Source organism: Zingiber officinale, chromosome 6A (assembly GCF_018446385.1).
Source record: "Zingiber officinale cultivar Zhangliang chromosome 6A, Zo_v1.1, whole genome shotgun sequence".
Lineage (NCBI taxonomy): Eukaryota > Viridiplantae > Streptophyta > Magnoliopsida > Zingiberales > Zingiberaceae > Zingiber > Zingiber officinale.
In genome coordinates this window covers 2,915,381-2,939,541 of record NC_055997.1, presented here as the reverse complement: position 1 = coordinate 2,939,541, position 24,161 = coordinate 2,915,381, and the positions used below count along the sequence as shown (strand labels likewise).

Here is a 24,161-nt window from a genome sequence, read left to right as displayed (position 1 = left end):
GTTACACTCAATGGGTTAGACTTATTGGGTTATTGGATTAATGGTTAATCCAATATAATAATCTAACCCATTAAGAGGAATACAAAGAGACAAAAAACCCTTCATATTCATTGGATGAACATAAATAGGCTTTTGGTGAGATTTTTCATTAGATGAGATGGGTGTCTCTTGATCTTCCTCCTCCTTCTTCCTCCTTCTTCCATGGCCGAATTTTCTTCCATGGCTGAACCATACTTCTTGCTAGCACAAGAAGATGGTTCTTCTCCAAAGGCTTCGTTCATGGGACGAATGAAGGATATGTTCATGTGGATACCATAGAGGCGCGGACACTTGAACACGCTGAGATCTGGATCTAAAGAAAAGGTTGCTGTCAGGATTGCAAAGGGCACGCAACAAAGGTATTGTAGGATCGAAAAGAATTTAGATATCTCCACAATTGCATGATATTGTCCACTTTGACCCTAAGCCCTCATGGTTTTTCTCTTGCGCTCTCCCCAAAAGGCCTCATACCAATAGAGATATCTTTTTCTCTTATAAACTCATGATCTTTCCCATGTGTTTTCAACGTGGGACTATGTTTGCAACCTTGCAACCCCAACAATCTCCCCCTCAAACAAAGGACCACAGGCTTCCTATGTTGGATCTTCGACCCACCAGGTCTTCCTGCCCCTCGGTTCACCCGACCTACTAGGACTTCCTTGCCTAGCCGCAACTAGGACTTCCTACCTGGTGTCTGGTCCTCTTGATCCGAACATAGGAGCTCCCACTTCTTTATTCGAGATCAATATTGTATCCACATGGCTCAATTAGACCATAGCTCTTATGCACAGTCGGCGGTTAAACCTTCTTGCAGTCCGGGCTCTGATACCAATTATAGGATCGAAAAGAATTTAGATATCTCCACAATTGCATGATATTGTACACTTTGGGCCTAAGTCCTCATGATTTTGCTCTTGGACTCTCCCCAAAAGGCCTCATACCAATGGAGATATCTTTTTCTCTTATAATCTCATGATCTTTCCCATGTGTTTTCAATGTGGGGCTATGTTTGCAACATTGCAACCCCAACAGGTATAATCCTATTATGTATCTTAGCATAGATTATTTATCATGAAAATTATTTTCTTCCCTTCGCATGGATCCGCTGGATAAGAGGATCTAGTATTTTTCCGCTGCGCTTTTGCGTGTTTAGCACGCTAGATCCCAACAATATGGTAAGGGGCTTTTGATGCCGGCGCGGTCCCCGAAATTAGCTCAATCACAAACTCCACTTACCTTCGGGGAGGCAAGCCGGGTAGCTCATCTAGAAATACATCCATATACTCTCGGACCACTAGAACGTCTGAGAGTTGAGAACTACGGCTGTCGTCAACATTAATTAATGATAATAGAAATCTCGGACAGCCATGCGACAACAGCTTCTAAGCCTGAATCGTAGAAATGGTCAATATACCGTCATCCCTGACACAGTTAAATCCCACGAGGGTTGGTTCAGAGATCGGAATATGATCACCCTCGTTTGGCAATCAACTGTGGCATGATATGCTGACATCCAATCCATGCCAAGGATAATGTCCAACTTGACCATTTCCAGTACTAGTAAATCTATAATGAATATATGGTTGCCGAAGTCCAATGGGCATCCTTTGACCTCCTGAGTGACATCCAATGCATCACCGGACGATAGGGCGACGGTCAGTCACTGCGGTCTAAGGATAGGTAGTCTACCAATCTCCCTCATAAATGCATGAGAAATAAAGGAATGTGAACTACCAGTATCAATTAGTATATCAGCGAAAAATGCATAAAGTAAAATCGTACAGCGAAAAACTGATCCATCGGCCCACTTTACATCCTCTATGGTAACCGCGTGAATTCGTCCGGTCTCTGACGGGGGTGGAGGTGGTAGCACTGCCAAAGGCTGCAACGTCTGAGCCTGAGCCTGCCACTGAGACGGTGCTGGATACTGAGCCAGAGATGGATATGAGGGTTGCGACTGGTACTGAATCGGTGGCTGGGGCTGCGACTAGTACTAAATTGGTGGCTGGGGCTGCGACTGGTACTGAACCAGTGGTTGGGGCTGTGATTGGTACTGAACCAGTGGCCGAGCTACGACTGATACTGCACTAGGGGTTGAGGCTGTGACTGGTACTGCACCAATGGCTAGGGTTGTAGCTGATACTGCCCTTGCGTCAGATATTGAGGTCCCGGAATAGAGCTTTGGGATACCATAAGAGTACTGGAGTGCTCCTGTCCATACATGCTATATGCAGATACAACAGGGGAAGCTGTCTGCTACTGACGATGCGAAGATTGGTCCTTCTGCCCCCTCGCTGAGTCCCTGTCTGACCAAACTGTCCTCCCTGAACAGCGACTCCGGAAGCCACGTGCTGAGCCTTTAGCGAACAATCTCGGCTCATGTGTCCAGGCAGTTTGCAATAGTAGCAAACTAACTGTCCCAAGGTGCAAGCTGATGTGATGTGATCCCTGGACCCGCATCGAGTGTAGCAAATATCGTTGGCAGGCTGTTTCTGGTTCTGCTGAGGAGGCCAGAAATGTCCTGATGAAGATCGCCCTTGTTGGGATGTATACTAAAAGCCTAGCTTTTTGTATGAACATTTATTTTGAAATAAGAATCACATTGGTCAAATGTCTGCATTTATGTTAAAAGCAGTTGTCCATTTAATTTATATTGTAGATAACATGGTGTTTGGTGTGACACAGAAGATCATGTTATCAGTTTCTTATAAATTATAAATAGTAGCTCACAACCAAGATGGAATGGGACAAACCATTGAAGTAGTTGTAGTGTAATTTGGTATTAGTTTATCTTAACTATAAAATTACACTAGTACACTATGTGTGTATTGATCAGGACCATTTGAGGTTGTTTCTTTTTATACTGACTACATAAAAGAACAAAACCTCTGTTATTATGGATGTACGTACTCTTAATCCTGATATAATAACAAGTATGCATACTTAGTATTTATTTCTTTGATTTATCAATGGGTGAGATTTAGTTCGTTAAATCAATAGGCCCGATAAGTTAGGAAATAATATTATTTATATAGTGTGTTGTTGATTATAGGAGGAAACTGTGTCCTAGTAATCTAGGTTGATGATATCCCCTAGAGGAGCTGATAAAGATTGTCATGTAAACCCTGCAGGTGGACTTAGTCCCCCGACATGACAATGAAGTTGAGTGGTACTACTCTTGGAGCTAAATATTAATTAAGTGAGTTGTCGGTAACTCATTTAATTAGTGGGCATTCGATATATTAAACACAGGGAGATTAATGCACTCATAATAAGAAGGAGCCCATAATGTAATTTGGGATTGGTGCGGTAGTTTAATAATAACTCTTTAGTGGTATGAGTTATTATTGATGAACTTGAGTTGAATGTTCGGGGCGAACACAGGAAGCTCAAGCTCATCGGGAGACTAAAACTAATTTCTCCTCTCGGTCTCTGTTGTAGCCTCTATAAATCCTTGTATCCACAAAGTCCACTTCTTACCCAAGTAATGGATCAGACACATCCTTGCTTGGAGCAAGGGGGGCCGGCCAAGCATTAATTTGGAGCCAAGTAGTGGCCGGCCAAGCTTGGTGTCCAAGCTAGGGGCCGACCACATAAAAATAAAAGGGAGTTTTAATTTTGTGTTAAAAACTTTCCTTTTATAGTCATTCTCATGGTTTTAAAAGAGAGTTTTAAATTTTTAAAATCTTTCCTTTTATAGCTATCTACAAAGGATTAAAGAGAGATTTTAATTTTGTTAAAATCTTTCCTTATTTGTAGTTATCTAAACGAGAGATTTTAATTTTTGATAAATTTTTTTTTTGTAACCATGATTTAACAAGAAAAGTTTTAATTAATCTTTCCTTTTTTTGTAGTTGTCTACATGTTTTAAAAGAAAGAGATTAATTTTAAAACTTTCCTTTTGTTGTCATGTACAATACGAAATTTAAAAGAAAGAGATTTTAATTGTTGTAAAAATTTCCTTTTTTAAAGGGAGGCCATAAATAAGGAAGTTTTAATTATGTTTAAAACTTTCCTTTTTTGCCATGACCAAGGATTATAAAAGAGAAGAAGAGGGTGCCTCATGAGACATACAACTTAAGCCTTGCCTCCTCTCTTCTCTTCTTGTGGTTGGTCCTGTAACGACCCGACCCCTTGGCCCCTTGGGCGGCCTATTTGGCGGCCCCTTGGCGGTCCCTTGGGCGACCCCACTGGCGGCCCAACTGGCAACCCCTTATGTCATTGACTGATGACTCTCGGCTGTGCCGTTACTCACTAGGTCTTTTCACCCATGGCCAGTGGATTTTTGCCTTCCCCAAGATTTGAACTCTAGACCTCCAGGCTAAGTACTAGAGTTTATGAATCCTAGTAGCCAAGTGAGCGGTACTTAGCCTAGAGGTCTAGAGTTCGAATCCTGGGGAAGGCAAAAATCCACTGGCCAGGGCTGGAAAGACCTAGTGAGTAACGACACTGCCGAGGGTCGTTGGTCGATAACATAAGGGGTCGCCAGTTGGGTCGCCCAAGGGGCCATGGGGCTGGGTCGTTACAATAAAAAGGCGCGGCGACCCAACTGGCGGCTCAAATTGGCAACCCCTTATGTCGTCGACCAACGACCCTCGGCCGTGTCGTTACTCACTAGGACTTCCCACCCCTGGTCAGTGGATTTTTGCCTTCCCCACGATTCGAACTCTAAACCTCCAGGATAAGTAATAGAGTTTATGAATCCTGATAGCTAAGTGATAGGACATTTATTTTTAAACAGAATCGAATAATGGAGGTTTTGTTTTGGGATTTCTACACCTAATGCAATATATAAAATCCTAACTAACTGGCAAAAATGAACTCACAGCGCAGTGTTACTCTACGCCATAAGGATCCCTTCTACAGAAGAAACATGCATAAAGAAATTAACCAACTACCTTATCTAACCATTGAAGATTTTCCTACATTACATTGTCACGCTACAAGAACATCTATCAATGGGCATAATATGAAACATAACAAAGAACTCAAACCTGCATAAGAAAGCAACAGTTAAACAAAAGTAATTAAACTAAACAAATTTAACAATGATTAACCAAAACCTAATTATGCATAATTGATAACCTACATCACATTGTTACACTATGACACAGACTTAACAAACAAGCATAGTGAAACTCAACAAAGTACCAAAACTAACAATCAAACATGCATTATAAGGAAATAACACATAAATCAAACACACAAGTAAACTAACAACTAAACATAAAACATTCAATAGGCATAACATGAAAACAAATGAAGTTGTAAGATAGTAATTAAGTAAATTCAATAGAAATAACCAAATATGAAAGCAAGTAAATCCTAATTAACCAATCCAATCTTATGATCAAATTTGAGAAGTGTTCCGCTTGTCACACATGAAACCGCCAAGGAAAAAGACCGCTGTCACTCGGAATCCTCTTGACTTCGGTAGGCGACAATGCTGCTGATCGGAGATGCAATGGACAATGGTGGAAGTGTGATATCCCTCGAAGGAATGCCTCTAAAGGGAAATCTACCGTGCGAAGGGAAATCTGGTGAATTAGAGGAATGCCTTCGATGATCACTGATGTGAGGCGGATCCACTATATCGGAGGAACGCCTCCAATTAGTGGTGAAAATAGGTACTATTGGAAATCTGAGGATGGATGAAGGACCGTTCCATAGGAATGCCTCTGACTCTACCCTAGGGACGCCACAAATGCTACTCCGCCAAAAATGCCACCATCTTACCTTTTGCATGGATTGATCGGGGAAGAAGAAGGGGCGTTGTGTTAGAGTGTATACTGAAAGCCTAAGCTTTTGTAAACATTTATTTTGAATAAAGAATCACATTTGGTCAAATTGTCTACATTTGTTTGTAGTTGTTCAATTAATTTATATTGTAGATAACATAGTATGTGGTGTCACATACAGAAGATGATGTTATCAGTACCTTATAAATTATAAACAGTAGCTCACGACCAAAATGGAAGGGAACAAACCATTGGAAGGTCGTAGTGTAATTAGGAATTAGTTTATCTTAACTATATAATTACACTAGTACACTTAGAGTGTATTGAGTAGGACCATTAGAGGTCGTTTCTTTTATACTGACTTTATAAAGGAACAAAGACCTCAGTTATTGTGGAAGTATGTGCTCTTAATCCTAATATAATAACAAGCACATATATTTGATATTTATTTATTTAATTTATCAATGGGTGAGATTTAGTTCGATAAATCAATAAGCCCGATAAGTTGGGAAATGATATCACTTATAGTGTGTGTTGTTGATTATAAAAGGAAACTGTGTCCTAGTGATCTAGGTTGATAATGTCCCCAAGATGAGCTCATAAGGATTGTCATGTTAAACCCTGCAGGTGGACTTAGTCCGACATGATGATAAGGTTGAGTGGTACTATTCTTGGACTAAGATATTAATTAAATGAGTTGTCAATAACTCACTTAATTAGTGGACATTCGACATCTTAAACACAGGGAGACTAACACACTCATAATAAGAAGGAGCCCAAAAATGTAATTTGAGATTGGTACGGTAGTTCAATAATAGTTCTTTAGTGGAATGAATTATTATTGATAAAATTAAGTTGTGTGTTCGGGGCGAACACATGATGCTTAATTTTATCGAGAGACCAAAACCAATTCCTCCTCTCGGTCCCTATCGTAGCCTCTTATTTATAGAGTACTATACCCACCTATACCCACCTTCATACCCATGATGTAGGGGCCGACCAAGCTAGCTTGAGGATCAAGCTAGGGCCGGCCAAGTCTTGGTTCATGGGTGGCCGGCCCTAGCTTGAACCCAAGCTTAGGTGGCCGACCCCCATTAAATTAAAAGGAATTTTAATTTTAAAATTTTCTTATGTGAAAGATATAATTTATTGGAGAGATTAAAAATTAAAATATCTCTTTTAAAAGGATCTACAAAAGATTAAAGAAAGAGATTAGATCTCTTTCCTTATTTGTAGATTGGAAAGATATTTTATTTTTCTTCTTTGTAAATTATTCACATGTTGAAAAATTAAAATTATAGAAATTTCTTTTTATCAACCATGAAGGGATTTTAAAGGGAAATTTTATTTTTTAAAATTTCCAAAGACAAATAAGGAATTTTAATTGTTGATTGAAATAGCCTTGCTTGCTCTTAATGATGTGGCCGGCCATGACATGAAGGAATAGGAAATTTTGTTTAATTTTTCTTAATTAATTCATGTCAAGGAAAGTTAAGGAAATTTTATTGTAATTAAATTTCCTTATTTGCCAAAGCTAAGGATTATAAAAGAGGGGGTTGGGGTGCCTTCATGACACACAACTTTTATTATTCTTCTCCCTCTTTTCTTCCTTGGTGTGGTCGTCCCCTTCAAGATCTCTCTTCTCCTTATTGTGGCCGAACCTCCTCTTCCTCTAGGAGATCAAGTGGTGGCCGGATCTTAGCTTGGAGAAGAAGGAGAGAAAGCTTGCATCCCTTGGAGCTTGGTTGGTGGAAAAAGATATTCATCTTTTGGAAGCATTGTGCTTGGCCGAAACTTGAAGAAAGGAGAAGAAGGTGCTTTGGTGGTTTCTCATCTCGGAAGATCGTTGCCCACACAACGTCTGAGGTTAGAAGAGGAATACGGTAGAAGACCTAGAGGTTTTTGCTTGCAAAAGAAAAGGTATACTAGTATTTTATTTCCGCATCATACTAGTTTTATCTTCATGTAAAAAAAATACCAAATACAAGAGGCATGCGATTCTAGTATTTCGAATTTGTTTTCGATGTTGTGTTCTTTGTTTTTCTTTTCCTTGTGATTTGATTGTTCTTTTCGGTTGACCTAAAGTTATTTAAGGAAATTAAATATTAGCTTTTCTTAAATGGCTTTGTCTAGGCGGTGGTGATTATTCTCATATCCAAGAAGGCCATGCGCCTCGCCATGCAGTCCTGGAAGCCAATTTTGGAAATTAATATTTAATGGAATTAATAACCTAGGTGATTTGGATCGAACGTGTTAAGTTCCGCAGGAGATCCAAGTCTAAACCTAAAAGAACAAATAGATTAAACTTTGGATCAAATGTGTTAAGTTCCCCAGGTGATCCAAGTTTAATTTAAAAGAACACATGGTAGCTAGGAAAAGGTTCAGACCTTTGTATAAAATTTTTGTACAGTGGAACCATTAGGTTTTCCGAGTAGCAACCAACAATTGGTATCAGAGCTCGGGTTTTGCCTCTGTGTATTTGGTATTAGTTTAATTATGCACATGTCATTCATAATTTAGGCAGGTTAATAGTAGGATGTGCTAACTTTGTGGATGCAGGATCCAACTATTATGGCTTATAGTTTTTATGTGTGTGATTGGACCCTTGGACATGTCAAGGGCATTTATTGTGTGTGCATGATTATATTATAAAATACAGCTGGAGCTGTATTTAGTTTTATTAGGATTTTATTTTTGATCTAGATACATGTACATTCCTTTTATGGAAAATAGGATCGATGGATGTAAATTTTTATTTTATGTTCGATCTAGTTCACATGTACATTCCTTCGAGGAATATAGGATCGAAAAATGTAAAATTCTATTTATGTCGCGGATCGAATCTTGCAAGGCGTGAAACCTTTTGAGGACCAGAGACGCAGTGGAACAAGGAGCAAGATGGATGCGACATCTAGACCCGGTGGCAGTGGCCAAAGATGACAGCAGTTAGGGTTGGCGACACACGGAGGACAACAATAGATAAAAGCCATAATAGTTGAAAATTAGTTTTTCTATTTATTGCTTTTTATGCTGTGACTGTGTGTGCTTGTTAGTATGCATGTTAAGTAGGCTAGCATAGTCAAAATTTCTCATTTTAAATAACTAAGTGGAGAGGGATTTTAAATAAATTCCACGGTCTCTATTACTGGTTTGTAAGTGATGCAGACAAGCTTGCGCGTTGGCTCTGAGTGCCTTCCTCCATATCGGATGAACTTGTTTGTGGATCACTAGAACAAACTTTCATTTTGGATGACTATAGGAAGTTAATTAAGAGCGTGTGATCTTCCCCATCGGAAGGGGCACAATCTTATTAATGGACTTAGTGTCAAGTAATGGTATACACTTAGGCACGTCTATAGTATCCTCCCCATCGGAGTCACTGCTATTATTCGTGTGACCAAAGGAAACCAACTATTAATTTTATTTGTCAAAAAGTTAGGTTGACAAGATAATAAAATTAATGGGTTAAACCCTCCTTTTACAAATGTTGAATTTGTATACATCCACACTATCGTGGCATACAAAATTCTCGGTGTTTGAGGTGTTGGTTAATTTAAAATAGTATTGTTTGAGGAATCAATATTATTCTAAATTTAGAGTTTTGACCAAAAGTTATTTGTGATTCTTAGGATGACTTTCAACCCACTGGCCATCATACTAAAAGAGAACAGACTTACTGGCCCTAACTACATAGATTGGAAAAGGAACCTGGACATTGTTCTAACTACTGAAAGCTATAAGTTTGTACTGACTAAGCCTTGCCCTGATACTCCCAATGGTGAATCTACCCAAGAGGAGATTGAGTACCATAGGAAATGGGTAAAAGCAGATGAGATGGCGCGGTGTTACATTTTGGCTTCAATGTCAAATGTATTGCAACATCAGCATCAAGATTTACCAATAGCCTATGATATTATGAACAATCTCAAGGAACTCTTTGGTCACCAGGATCGGGCTTCTAGGCAAGAAGCCATGAGAAAGATAATGACAGCCACCATGCAAGAGGGTACTCCTGTGAGGGATCATATCCTAAAGATGATGACTTATCTAAATGAAATACAAATCCTTGGAGGAGAAATTGATGGGGAAACCCAGATCGATATGATCCTCCAAACGCTACCTAGAAGTTTTGAACAATTCCGTCTGAATTACAATATGAATAAAAGGGTATATTCATTGGCGGAACTACTGACAGAACTTCAGGCAGCAGAAGGTTTGTTCCGTCATAATTCTCATATTCACTATGCTGAAAATGGTTCTACTTCTAAACCGAAAGGAAAGAAGAAGAAGAAACAAGTTAGCTCAGCAAAGAAGGTGAATAAATCTCAGAGTATAGGACCTAAAGCTGGAGTGAAGAAGCCGAAGGGCAAGTGCTTCATCTGCAAGCAGTCAGGGCATTGGAAGGCGGACTATCCTCGTAGGAATTAGAACAACAAAGGTATATCTCATGCTCTAGTTGTTGAAACATGTTTAGTGGTGTTATCTACCAGCACCTGGTGTGTAGATACGGGAGCCACTGATCATGTCTGCAATTCCTTACAGGGGTTCCAGGAAACCCGACGACTAACTGAAGGAGAGATTACAGTCTACATGGGCAATGCTACTAAGGTGGCGGTTGTTGCAGTGGGAGACATCTACTTATCTTTTAATAGGAATAGAAATTTGGTTTTAAGAAATTGTCTTTATGTACCCAGTTTTAGAAAGAATTTAATTTCAGTTTCTAAACTGTTTTTAGATAGATATTCAGTTTCCTTTAGTAACGATGTAGTTATTAAGAGAAATAAAGTGATTATCTGTTCTGGTGCATTAGTTGGCAATTTGTATACTTTAAATCCAATTTCTCCCACAAAGCATAATATAGAAATTAATAACACATCTTCTAACTCAAATAAGAGAAAAGAACCTTCGGAAATGAACCAAGCATATCTTTGGCATCTAAGGCTTGGTCATATTAACTTAAGTAGGATACAGAGGCTTATAGCCGATGGACTCTTGAGTTCATTAGAGTTGGAAAATTTTCCAACTTGTGAATCTTGCTTGGAAGGTAAAATGACCAAGAGGCCTTTCAAGGCCAAGGGGTATAGGGCCAAAGAAGTGTTAGAATTGGTTCATTCTGATTTTTGTGGTCCTATGTCTGTCCAGGCAAGAGGTGGTTTTGAATATTTTGTCTCTTTTATAGATGATTATTCAAGATACGGATACATTTACCTAATGCGCCGTAAGTCCGAGTGCTTTGATAAGTTCAAAGAATACAAGGCTGATGTGGAAAAACGACTAGGTAAAAGTATCAAGACACTACGGTCTGATCGTGGTGGCGAATACCTCTTAGGAGAGTTTAGGAATTACTTATCAGAGGTCGGGATTCAATCCCAACTGTCTGCACCTGGTACACCCCAACAGAATGGTGTGGTAGAACGAAGGAATATGACTCTTATGGAGATGGTTAGATCGATGATGAGTTATTCAGAATTACCAAATTCATTTTGGGGATATGCTCTGGAAACAGCAGTGTACATTATAAACTTAGTACATTCTAAATCAGTATCTTCTACTCCCACAGAATTGTGGAATGGGTGAAAACTTAGTCTAAGACATATTCGGATTTGGGGTAGTCCAGCACATGTGCTGAAACCAGATGTTGATAAGTTAGAATCTCGTACAGAAGTTCGCGTGTTTGTGGGTTATCCTAGAGGAACGAAAGGTGGTTTATTTTATAGTCCTAAAGACCAGAAGGTCATTGTTAGCACCAATGCCCAGTTTTTAGAAGAAGACTATATAATGGATCACAAGCCCAGTAGCAAAGTTGTTCTAGAAGAACTTAGAGAGGACACGTCTACTTTAGTACCAACAGTACAAGATGAAGTACTACAAGAGACTGCAACACGTGTCACACATGATACATAACCACAGACGGTGCCTCGTCGTAGTGGGAGAATGGTGAGGGAACCTGAGAGATTCATGTTTTTGGGAGAGTCTTCGGACTTGATCCCGGGTAAACATGAACCTGATCCCCATACATATGACGAAGCACTCCAAGATATAGATGCAGTATCTTGGCAAAAAGCAATGAATTCTGAAATAGAGTTTATGTACTCTAATAAGGTCTGGGAGCTTGTAGAACCACCCGATGGTGTAAAAGCCGTTGGATGCAAGTGGATTTACAAAAGGAAAGAGGGACAGACGGGAAGGTAGAAACCTTCAAAGCTAGGCTTGTTGCGAAAGGGTACACTCAGAAAGAGGGAATCAATTATGAGGAGACTTTTTCACCGGTAGTCATGTTTAAGTCTATCCGGATACTCTTATCCATTGCGGCTCATATGGATTATGAGATTTGGCAAATGGATGTCAAGACAGCTTTCCTTAATGGAAGTCATGAAGAGAACATCCATATGAAGCAACCAGAAGGGTTCATTGAAAAAGGCAAAGAGCATCTAGTGTGCAAGCTCAATCGGTCCATTTATGGACTGAAGCAAGCTTCAAGGTCTTGGAACATCTGGTTTAATGAAGTAATCCAGTCATATGGATTTATTCAGTGTCCGGATGAGTCTTGTGTATATAAGAAGTGTAATGAAAATGTGGTGGTATTTCTTGTACTATACGTAGATGATATTTTGTTAATTGCAACAATATCAAGGTATTATCGGACGTAAGGGTATGGTTGTCCAAGAAATTTGATATGAAGGACTTAGGAGATTGTGCACACATTCTTGGGATCAAAGTTATAAGGGATCGCAAGAAAAGAATGTTGTGTCTGTCCGAAGCTTTATATATAGATACAATTCTTGCTCGTTTTAGCATGCAGGATTCCAAGAAAGGTTTCTTACCTTTTAGGCATGGAGTAGCTCTATCTAAAGAGATGTCTCCGAAGACATCAAAAGAGATAGAGGACATGAAAGCAGTTCCTTATGCTTTGGCTGTAGGAAGCCTAATGTATGCAATGCTATGTACGAGACCTGATATCTGTTTTGCCGTGGGCATGGTTAGCAGATATCAGAGTAACCCTGGACAAGAACATTGGACTGCGGTAAAGCATATATTAAAGTACCTGAGAAGGACTAGAGATTATATGCTAGTTTACCAAGCAGACGATTTGCTCCCTGTGGGTTACACAGATTCAGATTTCCAATCAGATAGGGACAACAGTAAGTCTACATCAGGCAATGTGTTTACTTTAGGAGGTGAAGCCATTGCATGGAGGAGTGTCAAGCAGAAATACGTTTCAGACTCAACCATGGAAGCTGAGTATGTAGCAGCCTCTGAGGCAGCTAAAGAAGCAGTATGGCTCAGGAACTTTCTAATGGACTTAGATGTGATTCCTGGTTTGCCCAAAATCATCACAATTTATTGTGATAATAGCGGTGCAGTTGCAAACTCGAAGGAACCATGAGCCCATAAGGCAAGTAAACATATAGAGCGCAAGTACCACTTGATACGAGATATCGTGAAGCGAGGAGAAGTTGTCATCGCCAAGATTGCATCAGCAGATAACTTGGCAGATCCTTTCACTAAGGCCCTTCTGGCAAAAGCTTTCGATCGGCATGTGGAGGGAATGAGAATCAGATGTATGGCAGAAGATATGACAGCTTAGTCATTAGTATAAGTGGGAGATTGTTAGAGTGTATACTGAAAGCCTAAGCTTTTGTAAACATTTATTTTGAATAAAAAATCACATTTGGTCAAATTGTCTACATTTGTTTGTAGTTGTTCAATTAATTTATATTGTAGATAACATAGTATGTGGTGTCACATACAGAAGATGATGTTATCAGTACCTTATAAATTATAAACAGTAGCTCACGACCAAAATGGAAGGGAACAAACCATTGGAAGGTCGTAGTGTAATTAGGAATTAGTTTATCTTAACTATATAATTACACTAGTACACTTAGAATGTATTGAGTAGGGCCATTAGAGGTCGTTTCTTTTATACTAACTTTATAAAGGAACAAAGACCTCAGTTATTGTGGAAGTGTGTGCTCTTAATCCTAATATAATAACAAGCACATATATTTGATATTTATTTATTTAATTTATCAATGGGTGAGATTTAGTTCGATAAATCAATAAGCCCGATAAGTTGGAAAATGATATCATTTATAGTGTGTGTTGTTGATTATAAAAGGAAACTGTGTCCTAGTGATTTAGGTTGATAATGCCCCTAAGATGAGCTCATAAGGATTGTCATGTTAAACCCTACAGGTGGACTTAGTCCGACATGATGATAAGGTTGAGTGGTACTATTCTTGGACTAAGATATTAATTAAATGAGTTGTCAGTAACTCTCTTAATTAGTGGGCATTCGACATATTAAACATAGGGATACTAACACACTCATAATAAGAAGGAGTCCAAAAATGTAATTTGGGATTGGTGCAGTAGTTCAATAATAGTTCTCTAGTGGAATGAATTATTATTGATAAAATTAAGTTGCGTGTTCGGGGCGAACACAGGATGCTTAATTTTATCGGGAGACCAAAACCAATTCCTTCTCTCGGTCCCTATCGTAGCCTCTTATTTATAGAGTATTATACCCACCTATACCCACCTTCATACCCATGATGTAGGGGTCGGCCAAGCTAGCTTGAGGATCAAGCTAGGGCCGGCCAAGCCTTGGTTTATGGGTGGCTGACCCTAGCTTGAACCCAAGCTTAGGTGGTCGGCCCCCATTAAATTAAAAGGAATTTTAATTTTAAAATTTTCTTATGTGAAAGATATAATTTATTGGAGAGATTAAAAATTAAAATATCTCTTTTAAAAGGATCTACAAAAGATTAAAGAAAGAGATTAGATCTCTTTCCTTATTTGTAGATTGGAAAGATATTTTATTTTTCTTCTTTGTAAATTATTCACATGTTGAAAAATTAAAATTATAGAAATTTCTTTTTATCAACCATGAAGGGATTTTAAAGGGAAATTTTATTTTTTAAAATTTCCAAAGACAAATAAGGAATTTTAATTGTTGATTGAAATAACCTTATTTGCTCTTAATGATGTGGCCGGCCATGACATGAAGGAATAGGAAATTTTGTTTAATTTTTCTTAATTAATTCATGTCAAGGAAAGTTAAGGAAATTTTATTGTAATTAAATTTCCTTATTTGCCAAAGCTAAGGATTATAAAAGAGGGGGTTGGGGTGCCTTCATGACACACAACTTTTATTATTCTTCTCCCTCTTTTCTTCCTTGGTATGGTCGGCCCCTTCAAGATCTCTCTTCTCCTTGTTGTGGTCGAACCTCCTCTTCCTCTAGGAGATCAAGTGGTGGCCGGATCTTAGCATGGAGAAGAAGGAGAGAAAGCTTGCATCCCTTGGAGCTTGGTTGGTGGAAAAAGATATTCATCTTTTAGAAGCATTGTGCTTGGCCGAAACTTGAAGAAAGGAGAAGAAGGTGCTTTGGTGGTTTCTTATCTCGGAAGATCGTTGCCCACACAACGTCCGAGGTTAGAAGAGGAATATGGTAGAAGACCTAGAGGTTTTTGCTTGCAAAAGAAAAGGTATACTAGTATTTTATTTCTGCATCATACTAGTTTTATTTTCATGTAAAAAAAATACCAAATACAAGAGGCATGCGATTCTAGTATTTCGAATTTGTTTTCGATGTTGTGTTCTTTGTTTTTCTTTTCCTTGTGATTTGATTGTTCTTTTCGATTGACCTAAAGTTATTTAAGGAAATTAAATATTAGCTTTCCTTAAAAGGCTTTGTCTAGGCGGTGGTGGTTGTTCTCATATCCAAGAAGGCCATGTGCCTCGCCATGCAGTCTTGGAAGCCAATTTTGGAAATTTATATTTAATAGAATTAATAACCTAGGTGATTTGGATCGAATGTGTTAAGTTCCGCAGGAGATCCAAATCTAAACCTAAAAGAACAAATAGATTAAACTTTGGATCAAACGTGTTAAGTTCCACAGGCGATCCAAGTTTAATTTAAAAGAACACATGGTAGCTAGGAAAAGGTTCAGACCTTTGTACAAAATTTTTGTACAGTGGAACCATTAGGTTTTCTGAGTAGCAACCAACACGTTGGCGTCGGGAGGAAGAAGAAATGTCAAGCACAGTAAACCCCTAAGCCAAGCCCGGGTAGAAAGAAGAAGAGAAGAGGGGACTGTGAGGGTCGGCCAGCGGCGGTGAAAGAAAAGATGCCACCAGCCGATGGTGAGAAGGAGGAAAGAAGAAGAGACGACACTAGTGTGGGGAAATCACATGCCCTAAAAGAAACGTGAGAAAGAGGATCGTTCAATCACTATGTCGCTGCATGAGATGAAGAGGAAAGACTTTCCTTCTTTTGATCTGGGTCGTCCATTCAATAGGAGTGGATATGAGGTTCAAATTTGATGATAGAGATGATGGGTGGCTTGATCTCTTCTTGATGAAGTAAAGGCCTAGATTGTTTCAAATCTAGATCAAGGGTAGGATGCTTAGATCTGAATGAAGGAATAAGATATCTCTTGATCTAGATTAATGGTTCATATTGATTCAACTTGATCTCCTCCGCTTGACCTCCAAATCAAGTCAGATTCGATCTAATCAGACTGTAATTCATGGTTCTTTGAATTTCAACAAAATCACATAAAAATTTGAAATTAAATTCCAAAATTTGTAGGAAATTTATAATTAAGTCTAAAATAAGTTCTTGCTCACAACATATAGTATAAACACCAAATTAAGCATGCAAGAAAGTAAAAAATACTAAGTCTAAGAGCTAAAATAACAGATAAAAATGCTAGTTATCAAGTCTCCATCGGCTCCTTTCCTCTGCTGCCTAACCTGCCATCCTGATTCTCCCTCCCTTGAGGCGGATTGGTCAGACTACTAGAGGTGTTAGGGTTATTAGCCTGTTGCCTCAAGAGTTGAGGCGCGATTTGGGGCTAGGGTATGCCTAGTACTATTGGGGTAGGTTGGACTAACAGTCTAGTTTTTATGTATGACAAATAGGTTAAAGTTAGATGGGTTGTTTGTCTAACGCTCCTACCAAGTGTGCAGGAGTTGACTAGTCTGAAGGACCTGACACCAGGTTGAAATCCAGCTAGGTCCGCGGGGGTCGATAGCTGGTGGGAAATCCAGCTAGGTTTGCAGGGCCTGATAGCTGGTGTGAAGTCCAGATAGGTCCGTGAGCCCGATATTTGGTGGGATGCCCGGTTGGGTCCGCGGGACTTGACAACTGCCTGAAGTCCAGTTGGTTCTGTGGACCTGACAATTGGCGGGAAGACCTGATGGGTAGAGGGGAGTCGAGTGACTGCAAGTGGTAAGTAAAGGTAAGAAACTAGAGGAGAGATCCAGTGAGGACGCACTCCCCATTGAGGGAACTGTAGGCGTCGGTCTAGCTTATGTCCATTTGGGAAACCTGAGCTGAGAGCTTGACTAGATCCTGGTCATAAGGAGATAGGATCTAATTACTACTCATAAAGGCACCCGGAATGGACCTATATAAAAGACTTTGACCCAGAACTTCAATATAACAACTACAACAAGTTTTCTTTTAGCTCGATGCTCCGAAAAGGCTCCCGCAACGCTGCTACGCTCCACTGATAACCGGCGACCAAGACTTTTCAATTCTATTATTGTTGTTGATAACTTTTTCAGTTCTTATACTTAACTCCTGTAATTTTTTGCGAACTATTAGTGGATTGCCCAACGAAAGTACTCGACGAGTGCGGGCCTTGGAGTAGGAGTCGTCGAAGTCTTTAAACTAAGTAAAACTTGGTTTGTTAGCATTGGTTCATTTTTCCTTCCGCTGCGTACTTCAATTAATTCGCTATAGATTTTCGCTATCGCTATTCACTTCCCCCCCTCTAGCGTTCTTTTCAATTCTACAAGTGGTATCAGAGTAGGTACCGCTCTGAATTGGTGCAACAACCAATCAGACAAATGGGGTGATATTTTTTTCCCTTCTTTTTCCTTTCTTTTTTTTTGTTTTGAGCTTTTTTTGATATAATCTAAGTTGGTACAATTTTCTATTTGGATAATTTTCTTTTTCATTGCAAACTACTCTGAATTAGTGCAACACCAGTTCAATCTTAATATTTTAATTTTTTTTCTCCCACACTACTAATTCAAGACCCAATCTTGGGACCATCTTTTCTTTTCTTGTTTGTGTGCAAGACTCATGGTCTAAAATGAGAGATACAATACTGTCTGTCCTCCTCTCTTCAACGGTGATAACTTCCCGTACTGAAAGAAGCAGATGGAGGTATATTTGAAGACCGACTTTGATCAATGGTTCAACGCCACCAAAGGCTACAAGGCTCCCGTCGATAACGTCGGAATTCCAATAGACTTGGAAAATTGAAATCCGGAAATGAAGAAGAGGCCCAGATTGACTTTAAAGGTCTCAACACAATCTAGTGTGGATTAACAAAGGAGGAGCTAAACTACATTGGCCCACACGAAAGTGCGAAGGAGCCGTGGGACAAACTTATCGAACTACACGAAGGAACCAACGACGCAAAGGTGAAAAGGAGCCTTTATTTAAATAAATTATTTAACATAAAAATGTAGGAAGGAGAATTTTTGAGTCAACTACATGCAAGGATAAAGGACATCATCAATGGACTTCATACAATCGACCATCAAATGGAGAACCGAGACTTGATAAGGTATGCTCTAAACGTGTTTCCTCGAAATGTACTATGGGCATCTATCGTGGATGCTTATAAAATTTTGAGAAACTTATCTAAATTAAAAATCGATGAATTGTTTTGTGAACTTGAACTCCATGAACAGACTAACTCAAAATAGGTCGAGAAAGGTATTTCTCTTTTTGCAGGTCCCTCAAAAGAAGATAAATAGAAGGATAAATCAGATCCAGAATCTGAATCTGACTTAGAAGACAAAGAAGAACAACTTATGAACATGGTTAGAAAACTGTTCACAAGAAGAAAGAACAACTTCTCAAAGAAGGACCTACATAAGGTAATCAAGTCAAATGACACGAAGGCGAAGATCACATGCTACGGGTGTAATAAGAAAGGGTAATACAAGCACAAGTGTCCAAAGGTGAAAGACGACAAATCCAAAGCAACAAGAAAGAAAAAGGCACTCAAGGCGATGTGGGATGGATCATCTTCAGAAGAATCGGATGTCGTAGATCAGAAACACCACAACTACCTCGCACTAATCACAACAGGACCGAAATCAGAAAGCGAGTCAGAATAAGATGACGAGTCCGAATACAAATCAAGCCACAAGTCTGCACTCGTTTCTGAAGGTTCGAATGAGGTATCTTCTATCCTAACTTCAAAGTTCTTTAGAATTATCCCATGTTTAAATAAAAAAAATTAATTAAACATGAAAAACAATTCGAAACAGTTCTTGAGGAAAATCAACGCCTCAAGGAATAAGTTGAAAAAAGAAATTCAAATCAAGATATAAAACTTGAGGAAAACATAAATTTCAAAAATAAAATTAATAATCTTAAAGGATTATTAGAATCCTTCAAAACTAGATTAAAAAACTTGGACCTAATTCTTAAAATCCAAAAAGGTATATACAATAAATCCGAGCTCAGATACAAGTTCAACTCAACAAACAAAACTTTTATATCACTGATAAGTCAAAACAAAAATCTGACTAAAGCTTGGGTTCCGAAACTGTGTCTTACCATGCAAGTATGACTCAATAAATTCTATGTACCAAAACACTACAAGAAATTTTAGATTTAACCACACCTAATAGACAACAGTTTTTTAAGAAACTGTTGTCTTTTTGCCATTTAACAACGATTTTATTGAAAACCGTTGTTGTTCACCATAATTTTTTTTAAATGACAACGGTTTTTAAAAAACTGTTGTCTAATGTATGTCAAAGACAACGATTTTTAAAAAATTATTGTCTGATGTATATCAAAGACAACAGTTTTAAAAAACTGTTGTCTTTTAGCATTGCTTACATGATAATATACAACAGTTTTATTAAACTGTTGTCTATTGAATGTTGTTGAATCCCAAAAAAATAATAATTTTTTTTAACTTCACGAAAAAAAACTCACGAACAAAGAGTTTTTTTGTTCGCGTGAGGCTAGGTCACTGATAATGAGCATTTTTATTAGTTATTTTGGCTCTTAGACTTAGTATTTTTACCTTCTCACAAGCTTAATTTGGTGTTTATATTATATTTTGTGAGTAGGAATTCATTTTGGACTTAATTATAAATTTTCTATAAATTGTGGAATTTAATTGCATATTTTGATGTGGTTTTATAGGAAATTCAAAGAGCCATGGATTAGAGTTGAACCGGATCAAATTTGGCTTGATTTGGAGGTCAAATGAGGAAGATCAAGCTAAATTAATGTGGACCGTTGATCAAGATCCAGTGAAATCCTGCCCCTTCATTCAGATCTAGGTGATCCAGCTTTTCATCATGATTTAAAGCGATCTGGACCGTTGATCTAGAGCTTAAGGCATCCAAGGGTTCATTCAAGAAGTGGAGCTCCAATTCAAATCCAATCCAAAAGTCCACTCTTCAAACACAATTTCAAAAGTCCAATTTCATCCTCTTAATGGATCCGGATCCCATTAACCCGAAATCTCAACTTCTCAACCCAATATCCAAAATCCAAAAGCCCACTTTTAATCCTAGGTTATTGGATTCGGATTCCTCCCCTTAACCCAAAACTCGAACCCATTAAGAAAACCCACCTCCCCTTTTCTTCCTCACGCACGGAACAGAACCCTGGAATCCCTTTCTCGCGCGATTCTTTTCCTCGCGCCAAGCTAGGGCAGCGGCGACAACTCCCCACACCGCGCCTCCTTCTTTCTTCTCTCCGGCCGGCGGCTTCTCCTTTGCTTTCACTACCTCCGGCCGGCCAGCCAATACAGTCCACTCTTTTCTTCTTCTCAGATTCCAACGGCGAGCGGCAGCAACAACTCGGCAGGGGGCAACAACCTTCAGCGACAGATCCGACCAACTCCACCTTGTCGGAGGGGTTCTCCGGCAAGAACCTTCACCTCCGGGCGTTCTTCCTTCACTCCTGACTTGATTGTATACATTGTTTGGGATGTTGAGTTTGGTTGTGTGATCGTTTATTACAGATCCGTCCGGCCAAAAAACATATGCCGCCTTCTCAACCGCCAGCCGCAACTCCCCCACCGCGCCCTCACCGAGAAGCACCCTGACGCCTCCTCCGCCGACGGAGAAGACGATCCCCTCCACTTCTCTGTGACTCTTCAACAATCTTTATGCTGCCTATGCTAGAAATGATAACTTCCATTAAAATCAAATGATTTCTCCCTTTTGCAGTAACATCCATTTAGTTCTTCGCTTCTGACTGATTAATATCTTTCTAGTTCCTTTGCTTTTTGAATTTTGGTGTATATGCAAGATCCAATGATTTTAAATCACATTTTCAGATTTGACTTAATGTGTAGGGTCCATCTCCATTCAGTCCCTTAGTAGATCAAGAATGTCATGCTATAGAATGTACCTCTTTTTTATTGGAGAAGATGATTCTGCTTCCATTTTGATATCAGGTTCATAAGCAAGGTGTTGCACTTGGAAGATCTGTTGACTTGACAAAGTTTGATGGTTATGACCAATTGATCGAGGAGTTAGATCAGCTATTTGAATTCAAAGGAGAATTGATGGCTCCAAATAAAAATTGGATGATTGTATTTACTGATAATGAGGATGATATGATGCTTGTTGGAGATGACCCTTGGCAGTAAGCATGCTTCTACATTCCTAATGTTCTTCTCTTATGTATATATATCTTCCATTTTCTATGTATAAAGTGGATATGTTGACAACTGGTGTTGTATAATTTTCTGCAAGGAATTTTGTGCTATGGTCCGTCAGATTTTTATATACACAAAAGAGGAGGTCCAGAAGATGGATTCAAGTACCTTGAACCCAAAAAATGAAGATTGTCCTGATATGAAAGAGAATGTCAAGGAAATAAAAGGCAGTCAATCTGCATCATCATCTAATTCAAAAAACTCATAGGCTTATCCTGCAATGTAAGTAGGAATCTCTTTTTGTTTAATATAAATTGCCGTGATAATCATTTTATCCCATCATTTCCCAGGTTATTGAGATGTTTTATTTGAAAACTATGATAGGTTAGGTCCTTCTCCATTAATTCAACATTTGAAAGATAACTCCAACAGTTAATCCCCGAGTACTTTATACTCATATTACAGCTAGTCAAGTATTTATGCAACATGTTATCTGTCAATGAAAATTAAACTGCATCCTTTGCAAGAAAGACTAACAACTAGAAAAATAGTTCAATATCGCTACTAGTATTTCATGTTTGGAAATTGATTTAAGCGAGAAGTTTGCAGGCTGACGACATCTTTGCCATGTGCAATTCAATCTTTGTAGGATCTTGAAGCACAAACAAAGTGATTGTTTGTGCTTTATCTAAGTGATTGTTTGAACAGTTTTATAGCATGCATCTTGACAATTAATATAATTTGGAAGATCACTATCAAGGAAGAATGTTCAAAGGAAAGTAAAGGCTAAGGAGAAGATCACGTAATTAACTACACGGGTAGGTTTCCGTAAGAATTCAACTTGTTCTTGATCTATTCTTATGTAGTCCATGGTACACATTAAAGATTTCACTGTAGCTTATTTTCAGTATTCTAACATGTAAATTAATACACTTCTATGGATCCTCCAAACAATCTAAGTTGTGATGGATTGATATCCCTTTATGTTCCAAACCTTTGTTTTTTTTTTGGAGCTTGTAATTTTCATTGCAAACAATCCATATGGTGTATGAATTACATTCAGTCCAGTATAAACTTAGCACTTTCGCTTCAGAGGCAATTTATGGGTTTTATTCTACAATCATGTTTACTAATTGATCAGATTGATTAAGAAGGGTGTTGGAGTAACTTGGTAAATTTGTTTTGCTAGGTTATGATAAATTAGCATTCAGCAGAATAGATGTTTGGATTTCTTCTTCAAATCACACAGTAATATTTCTCTTGTCATTGGTGAAACAATCAATCCACTCTCATTATAACTTCCACAACAGAAAATTTTATGTTATTTGCCTACTACCAATGCAGTTTAACTGATTTTACATTGACTGAACAAGGTTGATTTTATTTAGGTATCAAACTCTCCCATTTGTTTTAGATATTACATGTCTTGTTTGTTAATTTCTCCAAACCATTATTTCTCAATTTGTTAACAAGGAAACTCATGTTAGCATAGTCATGATCAGAGCCTAATTATAGTTTACAATTATCTGAGTGTTATTGATTAACTGTTCTGTTCTTTCTTCTGATTCTTTTTTTTTTTTTAAATTTGTGCACTCATTTAGATGGTTTATTATTCTTGTTGTGATGAATTCAGGTCTAGCGAAAATACTGAAGAAGTATGACAAGAGAACAGGAGCACTTATCAGGCAGCCCTTTATCGAAAAGGTGCTGCAGCAACCATTCTTTACAACTGATCTCCTATACAAACTCGTGAAGGAGTGTGTGGCTATGCTCGACCACCTCTTCCCCAGCAACAACCTGTCAATTTTAGCAGAATGCGACGGACAAAATGGAGTGCCAAAGCCGACACAATCAGGTGGGAGGGTTCCGGAGTTGGAGGAGATTAAATATATGCAGAGCTTATACATGAAGAGCACCGTAGCAGCGCTGCGGTCCTTGAAACAGATTAGGAGTAAAAGTTCAACAGTCAAAACAGATTAGAAAATCTCGTGTTATATTGTTCTACCTTTGTTTTAATAGTGTTATCATTTTGTTGGTTGCTTATGAAATTTCTTCAGAATGTTATAGATATTATTTTTGAATGTTAGAAAATTGTATATTAAATTTTATTTTGAAATTTAGTATTTTGAATGATTTATAATATTGGAAAATTGTGTATTAATTTTTTTTATTTTTTATCTAAAAAAGATAACGATTTTTCACCGTTGTCGTAGATAGTTTAAAACTGTTGTTGAAGACCCTGTTATTAAATGTAGACGCTCAAAGACAACGGTGAAAAACTGTTGTCTTTGAAGGAAAAGACAATGATTTTTCACTGTTGTAAAACTGTTGTCTTTGCCTTCAAAGACAACGGTTAAAAACTGTTGTCTTTGGGCACCCCTTTTAACAACACGACCTTTAACAACAGTCCAAAAGGAGCTACGACAACGGTGAAAAACCGTTGTTGTTAGGCTTTTTTCTTGTAGTGAAAACTGAAATTCATTATCTAAAATCAAATCCAACTAAAGAATCAAATAAAATCAAATAAATCAAATAATAAAATAAAGTCAAACTTAGATAAATCAAATAATTATCATGAAGTTTATTATAACTATAAAAATAAATGACGTAAACCTAAAACATAAAAACTTAATAATTCAGGGAAGGCTCCAAATTAGTTGGCACCTCCAAAATATTAGTTTACTCGACTGGGTAATTAGAATTAGATCAAATAGGAAC

The 24,161-nt window shown here is 38.3% G+C and overlaps 1 protein-coding gene and 1 long non-coding RNA gene across 2 annotated transcripts; both read left to right on the top strand.

The window, feature by feature from the left end:
* The first annotated feature begins 5,592 nt into the window (after positions 1-5,592).
* Positions 5,593-21,434, top strand: LOC121993758 (auxin response factor 2-like). Its single transcript, XM_042548083.1, has 3 exons — positions 5,593-5,666; positions 20,802-20,928; positions 21,240-21,434. Exons 1-3 carry the CDS (start codon positions 5,593-5,595, stop codon positions 21,432-21,434), a joined length of 396 nt encoding a protein of 131 aa, XP_042404017.1.
* A 105-nt stretch (positions 21,435-21,539) lies between these two features.
* Positions 21,540-23,130, top strand: LOC121993654. Its single transcript, XR_006115349.1, has 3 exons — positions 21,540-21,725; positions 22,093-22,261; positions 23,077-23,130. It is a non-coding gene; the product is annotated as an uncharacterized LOC121993654 (long non-coding RNA).
* Positions 23,131-24,161: the final 1,031 nt, after the last annotated feature.